Below are 9,224 nucleotides of genomic sequence, written 5' to 3' on the forward strand. Positions count from 1 at the left end.
AATAGGTAATCAAAGTTTTACATTGATATACATGTATATTGGAAAATCTTTAAATTCTTCTTCTCAAGAACCGTTGCACAAGAAAAGCTGAAACTTATGTGGTCCCTTATATATTTTAGATTCTATTTTGCTCATTTCATGTCCCTGGGGGTGGAGTGGGGCCACGGTAGGCCCGTACTTGAATTAGTAAGCAAGAAGCAATGCATTCAAACATGATTACCACTAAATAAAATACGTTTGCAGCATGTTGAATGTTTTCTTCTTTCAGGTTGTAAATATCAATACAATGGCAACAGCACAAGGTCAAGATGTGATACGCTGCAAGTTGTGTCCAGAACCCGTAGATTTTCACTGCAATTTGTGTAGTACGGATTTATGTAGCAGCTGTGTTTTGAGACACATGATGGATAAATCCAGGAATCATGAAGTTGTTGCATTTGAGAGCAGAAAGAACAAAATGGAGAATCCCGAGTGTCAGTCTCACAAAATTAAATGCGAAACCTATTGTCGTGATTGCAAAGCTTCCATATGTATCAAATGCGTTATAGGTTCACACAAAGGACATGATGTCATGGAAATAGACGAAATAGTTCAAATGCAACGGAAACGAATTGAATCTGATATAAAAGATTTAGAGGAAAATGCATTGTGTAGAATTATACTCATGAAAGAAATTAATTCTTCAAGCAATGCTGTTATTGATAACGTCATGGATGAGATAACCCAAAGAGAAAACCAAATCAAGATCGCAGTTCACAATATGGCGGAGAGGATGAGGAGAAAGGTTGTTCTAAATAAGAAACGGAATACAGCTGTCATTTCAGAAAACCAGTCAAAAATTTCTAATTTGGAATCCAGAATCAAACAAGTGATAGAAAAGAAAAACCACATTTTACAATCTCGACGGATACAGGATATACTGAACTATGAGAATATTAAAGAAGATTTCAAAACAGATTTAAATCTCGAAAAGTGTGTATACCCACATTTGGTATGTAGTGAAATTGAAAATGATCAAATTGTTCGTTTGCTTGGTAATTTGTCCTGTGAGGAGATCCAAGCAGTCAAACAAAATTTACATTTGAAAGAGACCCCTGAGATATTGCATTCATGTACACTTCAGAGTTCTAACAAATCTCTTTGGAGAATATTGTGTGTAGGAAATAATACACTGTGGGTAAGTGGAGAAAAGAACTCAATCAAGCAAATCGACAGACATGGGGCACCTTTGCAGACAATAAACACAACAAAAACCCCTGTAGCCTTCTCATTTGATAACTGGAAATCTTTAACATTTGCAGTAAATGATGACTCCAATGTCTATATTGTCAAAGACAACAAAGTAGAGAAATATTTGAATTGTGATGGTTGGTTACCGAAGGGTCTTTGTCATCTGAGGAACGGATATATGTTGGTAAGCATGCGCTCTTATGATGAGAAGCAAAGTAGAGTGGTAAGATTTTCAGGTTCTACAGCAATTCAGATGATTCAATATGGTAACTCCAAACAGCCTTTGTTTTCCTGTGACGTTTCCTTTGTGCTTTTGTTAACTGAGAATGGTAACACTACTGGACTTATTATCCCCTGATATTCTGATTTTTCTCTGAAAATCTCTGTCAACCATTGTACTTTCACTGTACATTACTGTACTTACCTCTGTACTTCACAGTACATAACAGTACAACACTGTACAGAAGCACGGCATTTCACAGCACCTCCCTGTACTTCACAGTACACTTCCTCTGTACATCACAGTACCCCACAATACTCCACAGTACGCAGTCACTGCTTACCACTGTACGTCACAGATATTAGCTGTACAGATAACTGATCTTCACAGTACATTGCTGTTATTCCCTGAACCCTCAAACTGTACATCACAGTACATCAAAACATTCTACAGTTTTTCAGTAAATACCAATGTACAATCAATTTTACTCTGTCCTACTCTGAAAAGCTTTGTATCCTAGGAAATTTATTTAATATTTTTAAAAAAAAAAATCTTATTTTATTTCATGGTTCCTTTTGAATACATGTATTTCTGAGAGATTAATTTTCAAAATGGATAGAACGCCCTTGATTCTAGATATAACTGAAAATGTTTTATTTAAATGTTCTATTTTCTTCTTAATACTTTTGTCCAAGTATTTTAAATGAGTTTCCATTTAACATCTGAGAAATGAGTAAACGGACATTTTAAAGAGTTAAAGAGTTTTTCAATTCTTTTTAATTTATAGTTAATTAATTATATTAATCTTTTCTTCACATAGTATTGCATGTTTTTAATTCTACATAATTGTGTACACTGAAAATCTGAGTAAAGCCAATGTTATGATTTAGATTTCTGATTTTCAATTATAATAATTCAACTTTTCATTTTCCTTGAATTATCTTATATGTACAGCGTACATCTACTGATAATTTTCTCTTTGTATTCATTATGAAAACAACTAGAATTAATTAATCCCTAATCGCCGTCAAACGTACTGATACCCCCCCCCATTTTTCTCGACAAACTGAGAGAAATTATTGAAAATGTACCGTCTTTACTGCAATATGTCGATAATTATTGACCTTAAGTTATATTGCCGGTATTGAACTCCAGAACAGTGCTGATTATCTTGGTTTGTGATGATAAACGTAATAAAATATAAATAATTTTATTATTAACATAGTTCCCGACTAATTCGATATAAAATACAAAGTATTAATTTTGCGAATCAAGTTTTAACTTAAGTGAATGTATGGAACCGTTGCTTTTTATCTCTTTCCAAGTTCAATCTTTAAATCAATTAATACAGGCCCGTAGGAAGCAATTTCACATTGAGGGGGCACAACCATACATTTTCAGTTGGGGGGGGGGGGCACTATGAACTACCAAAATTCCTTGACAAGCTAAAAAAAAGGTCATCAGACATTATTATTGAGTGGGCACAAGCATCTAGCAGCTATGTTTTCTATAGTATTGTATATATCGGCAAAATTATTGGGGGGGGGGCACGCCCCCGTGCCCCCCCCCCCCCGGTTCCCACGGCCATGTAATAAATTTAATTCAAGAATTAATTATCATTTTATTCTATTCAATACAATGGGTACGTATCTCCGTATGCATGTAGCTTGCTTTATTTCCTTTTACCATTGATTAGAAAAACATGTTTTTAAATATTTCTCAACAAGACAAGCGCCTCTGAATTTTTTTCTCTATGTACAATTGTTTTAATGTAAAATTATAAAGACTTGGTTTAAAATTAAGGAGTAATTGTACATGTAATTTAAAATATCCCTTCTAACCGCTTTTAAGGATTTCTGGTATCCTCAGACAGATTTCTGAAATGGGTAGGAATAATGATCTTTAACGTTTGTTACAGCTGATGTGGAAACACACCTCCCGCCAACCCCAACCCCTCTTTCCACCCACACCCTTTACGAAAAAACACTAGACACTTGGTATCAATACTTCATAATAAACGAGGTTCTTACTAAACTTCCTTGCTGAAATATAGTTCGTGAATTTTTAAATACTATATCAAACAATTGTGTCCTAATTAGGCTCTAAACCATTACATATAAGAAAACCTTTAAACGCTTAAAATATGAATAGAATTCCCCGAATTACATAAAAAACCTAAATATCTGGTATGCACCAAAGGGATCCAATTTTATGTGTCGTTTTACTTTAAATTTCTTTGACCACTTTGCACAAACGTATTTATCATAACGTTTTGTCTCAGTTTCATATCTCAATCACTGGCCCAAACGATAATCAGCGCAAAGTTTTACCGTCATCTCTCTCTCTCTCTCTCTCTCTCTCTCATATACATATAAAGACAGAGGCTGTGACATCAATGTAAAAATAAAGTTTTACATGTATATGCGGTGCGTATAATTCCGACTGAAATTTGATTTTTTTTATTTCTTCTGAAATTTTTGCATGTGATTTATTTTCAAATTATGAATTTATTGAATTATTTAAATAATAATTGCAAGTTCACACAATTACCCCATGAACATGAGAACAAGGTGTGTATTTAAACTATACTCATGAAAAAAAGACTTAATTAGACTCTGTTACACCACCCTTTTTGTTGCTTGATATTGCCCACCCAAACTTAAAATGTATGGACATGCCCTGTCAAACCAAGTAAACAGGTCTTTCGCGGGACTGCACTTGTTTTATTTTATTAAAGTTTATATTCACACTTAAAGTTCGTTTTCTTTTATATGTTTATAGATGTATAAATAATGTAGTTCGGACGACATCACAATAACTTATTATTGTGCGATTTGTAACTTTTCAGTCCTGTAAAATGCACATCGCACACTAAACCGATCTACCAGAAAACAGGGGGGAGGGATGCTAAAATGATTTTCTTTTTTCCCTTAAATGAGTATCACATTATCTGAAATCATTTCTTTTTATATATTTATCTATTGTGAAGGAAAGTGATAGATTATAAATATTTCAATTGATAATGTGTTCAATGGCTCAAACTTGTGTCCTTCACCTCGCTGTGGCCGTAATGTTGCGTAACTAACTTCATGTGAACTCCGGCGAGTGCCATTCTGTATAATGCAGCAGTGACACCTATTGTCTTAGTGTCTCGCTACCGTACACACTCGGATCACCTCAGTCGATTCTATCTACACACGGAGTAACATCACAGACTTTCCGATTGTTTGTTTGATAATTCCGGTATTCAACAGATTCGAATCATTTCGTGATTAGATCAGGCGAGAAATTATAAATTAAAAATAATGATACCGTATCTATTGAGAGGTCAGTCGCTCACACACTCAGTTAAAAAAAAATACATGATTGTCCGTGTGTCAAAGTTTTGAGAGATCTGAAAAGTTTTCGCCTTAGTTAGTAATTAGACACTTGTTCATTATACTTCCCCGTCCATGTATTTTATTTTTCAATTAAATCAGTAACAAAATGGCACATGCACTTAACGTTATGTATTTTTTTTTTTACTATTATTTGTTATCTTCTTAATCTCGCTGGGCTTTACGCACGAATGAAAATGGACGACTAATTTTTTTTCACACTTCCCGGTAATTGCTAGCTATTTTTTTTAAAACAAATAAATAACTTACATGGTTTTTCTAAGATAGCCAGGTCTCTAAACTTCCATTATAACTTTTACATCATACGTGGAATCCTCAATGATCAAAATGTTATTTTTAATTCCGAAATCATTTCTCTCCTCCTCTAGTTGAAGATTGTTAAGTGCGGAACACGATCTCGATTTTAATTTCATATATTGAATGCCAAGTGCTATCGTATTCTGTATACGGATCTGCACATAGATATATTATTCTCACCTGTTTGACCAATGAAGCATTTCTTTAATTGTGAATGCATTTTCTTATGAATATGTATATAAATCGTAAATTATATTAGCTTAGGGTCATATTATTGATATTGATACATTTGGTTTGTACAGCTGATCATGAATAAATGAACCGAATTTTCATGCATATTGTTCGATTTTAAGGTATATGTCATAATATGTCCACCAGATTGATGTCAGACCCCCCCCCCCCTTTTTCGCCATTGAACTGGGGTGCCGATGGGGACATTTTACTTTTAAAAATTCACCAAATGTAGTAATTATAAAATTTTAAAAATTAATTTTATTTTGTTATTCTCAACTCAAATTATGGGAAAAGAAACAAACAAAAATTCATCCAACACTTGATCTGTGGTTTGCATTTTTTCGACTTACAATAACCTAAGAAAAATTATACTAAATATAGTAAGTCAGGTTTTCAAATTTATCTTGGATATATTTTTCCTCTCCATATGGTCATGAAATAGACAATGATCAACTAATAGCAATGGCCTTAAATGTATATTTACAGACTCAAAGTGCTAAAAATGTGTTTGAAGCAACTAAAAAATAACTAATTAAAGAATATATTTAAAAAAAAAATATGCGAACTCAACCTTTAAAAAATGGAATAAATAGCAATACAGCAAACTATCCTGAATAAATTTGAATTCACATTTTACGGCATTTGCAGCAAATCATAAATCAATTCATTCAATTATTTATTAATCAATCTTTCTTTTAAAATTTAATTATAACTATCAAGCTTAATGGAACCAGTTGTGGGGGGAGGGGGGCTGGGGGGGGGGGGGTCCTTCCTTTTTTTGGCTCGCTAAGGAATTCGAACAGTACGGTGTCCCTCAAACTGAAAAAAATTATCTGTTCGCCCCCGGCAGATCCTGGGCTGCCTATCTGATTTTTCTGTCCCACGGAGCTACATGTACACATGTACAGTTCTACTTTCCGTATAAGTATAATAACATTGTTCGTGAAACTAGGCCTTCCAATGTAATACTCTAAGGGTATGCAAAGTGTATATTGTATATGAAACACATCTTAAAGTTTTTAAACACAAACTTATTTAACACCGATTGATTACTCTTGCAATTAAATTGGCTAATCCCCCCCCCTCTCTCTCTCTCTCTCTTTTACAGAGAGGTTCTGTTTACTTTTATCTGAAGTGCACTTAGTCTACTATTTACACAGCAAATAACACATCAGCTGCATGTTACTTTTTTCGTCCTAATTTAATATTATAATTATAATAATTATTATTAATATTAAAATTTCAAATAACTCCCTTTGTTGTTTGTTTGCTATTATATTTGAAGACTTAGAGAAAGAGAAAAAAAATTACAATCCAAATGATAAATAAAAATAAATAAATAAATAAATAAAAATATAATTTTTCATAAATAATTCAAATAATGAAAATATTCTGAAGTTTTTTTTTTTTTTTTTTTTGATATCTAATTATTTGATTAAGGATATCAAAATAAACGTCTCAATACGTATAATCTAAATCTGTGTTTGAATTTGCGTTTCTTTTAATTCAAAAATATCTTAAGTTTGAAGCTCTCAAGAATTTATAAATATATTGCTTCCTGTCGTTGTGTAACCACCCCTTGTTGATATATCAGGACACTCAGTCTTGAAACCTATTGTTTAAATCTCTGGCTACTGTCCGCTGTTTAATCCACCGTTTTCCTGTTTGGTATACATTTTCTGTTGAGTGTACACGTTAACCCACAACCATGATAAGCCACCCTACCCACTGAATCATTCTTTTCATTTTTTGATATTTTATTTGTATTGACAAAGTCAATTCAAACAATAATTAGTTTTTTTTTTATCACAAGCCTTGGTAAAAAATAATTAAAGTGACAGGGTAAATGTATGAGTGAGAGAAAGAGAGACTTGATTTTTTCATTAAAAATATTTTAAAAATATATAATATACTTAGTCTAATGTTTCAAAATTTTTCTTAACATGTAACTTTGCCTACCAAATCAGGTTGTTAACTGCATTATCGAACTATGGAAAATGACAATGTGACGTTAAAATTGTTCAATACTATGACTGATAATTATTATATATAATTTAATTGCTCAGTAAATTCAAAACTTTAAAACTAGAGGAATCATAATTATCAATTAAATGATCTTAAATATAATTTATAGGATTTTTTTTATATACTTTTTATACATGTATATGGTGCTAGTGTGTGTTAAGTGTACTAACAGCACAAATTTATCACTCTTGAAATAAATATTTTATTCGCTGAAATCTAAAATACCAAAGGCTTCTGAACAATTAGAGAAGTAACAAGAGAAGAATAAAATTTAGGAAATTCAAAAGTTAAATTTCATTCATTTAATAAGTCTAAAATATTCGCAGTATGGTTCAGTGATGTACAGTGCCAAACTGGGAAGCGTACATTGAACTTCAGTGATGTACAGTGCCAGTCTGGGACGCGTACAGTGAGCAACAGTAGTGTACTGTGCTGTACAGAAGTTGAGTACTGTACACGTCTGTGATGTACAGTACTGTACTGTGCAGGCGTACAAGGACAGACAGTGGTGTACTGGGCCGTACAGAGGGGACGTACAGTAAAGTACAGGGATGTATAGAAAATAACAGTGGGTTTGTACTGTGATTTACTGGGGATTACAGTAGGCACAGGGATTTTGTACAGTGACTGTACAGTGTTTATACAGAGAAAAGCAGTACTGAAACAGTGGATATCAGAGTTTATCAGAGATTTTTCAGAATATCAGGGAATTTTAAGTCCAGTAGTGTAATGGGGACATTTGTGTGGCAGACTATGGAGGAAGTGCGGTTGTTGTTTTGGATTCTTTTGGTGGACTGCGATTTAAGTACGACGGAAATCTCTCCAACCAATCAAAGTACACACAATTCCTGCCAATGCACATTGCTGCTGATGTCAGTCATCAGATTCTGATTGGTGATAGCAGAAATAACATTGTTCACATCATTGACTGTGATGGCAACTTTGTCCGTTATTTAGAGCATTCCTGTAATGGAGGACTTAGTATAGATGCTGACAACAATTTAGTTATTGGTGATAGAAAAAGTGGAAAAATTCAATTTATCAAATATCTGGAGTAATTTCCTTGTAGTGAATAAAATTAAAGCCAACTAGAAGTTCGACTATATCTTTAAATCCATTTTTTGTTGCATCCCCTGCTCTAATTAAGTTCCCCAAGGCAAGACTAGAAACATATATTGTTTTTTTTTACATTGTTATCCTGTATTCTTCTTCCAGGGTAGTGATCGGAAGTCCGAAGGTCGTGGGTTCAAACCCCGGCCGCGACTGATCTAAGTCAATAAAAAAAGACAGTTACTGTTCCTTGAGACCTTAAAAGCTGAGGCCCCGTATCACGACATGCGTTTCGAATATGAAATCCCTCACTGCTCAATGGACCTGAATGCTGAGGAAAGGTCTAAATTTGAAGCCCTTACCGGTACATGGTGACATCTCTAAATGAGTGAAAAATTTTCGAACTAGACATATAACATATAATCAATCCTTCTTCGTGGGTACTTTATTGTCTCCAAGTGATCTCAGAAACTATTCATCTGATTGAGATGAAAACTTTTGAGGGTTAATAGCATGTTGTGTAGATGTGCGGAACGAAGGTCATATTTAACACATGCATGCACGTGTTTGTGCATGCGATGGTTGAAATGACTGATATACTTAATGTAGCAGTAATTTTAATGTTTTTTATGAAATGCTTGGAAACTCAAAATATAAAGTTATGTAAATGGTCTTAAGAAGAGGACATGATCACATTAGCATGATCTCAATCGCATACACGTGCATTTCGCACTAATTGGCTGGGACAAAAATCACAATACCTACCTTGT

General features: G+C 33.5%; 1 protein-coding gene across 1 annotated transcript; it reads left to right on the forward strand.

Moving 5' to 3' along the window:
* The first annotated feature begins 244 nt into the window (after positions 1-244).
* Positions 245-8,484, forward strand: LOC133174493 (uncharacterized). The gene is made up of 2 exons (XM_061309611.1): positions 245-1,559; positions 8,131-8,484. The coding sequence occupies exons 1-2, from the start codon at positions 245-247 to the stop codon at positions 8,460-8,462; spliced, it is 1,647 nt and encodes a 548-aa protein (XP_061165595.1). The 3' UTR covers positions 8,463-8,484.
* The last annotated feature ends 740 nt before the right edge of the window (positions 8,485-9,224 follow it).

The sequence above is a fragment of the Saccostrea echinata genome, unplaced genomic scaffold (genome assembly GCF_033153115.1).
Source record: "Saccostrea echinata isolate AGI-Se365-2 ecotype Australia unplaced genomic scaffold, CSIRO_AGI_Sech_v1 ptg000058l, whole genome shotgun sequence".
NCBI lineage: Eukaryota > Metazoa > Mollusca > Bivalvia > Ostreida > Ostreidae > Saccostrea > Saccostrea echinata.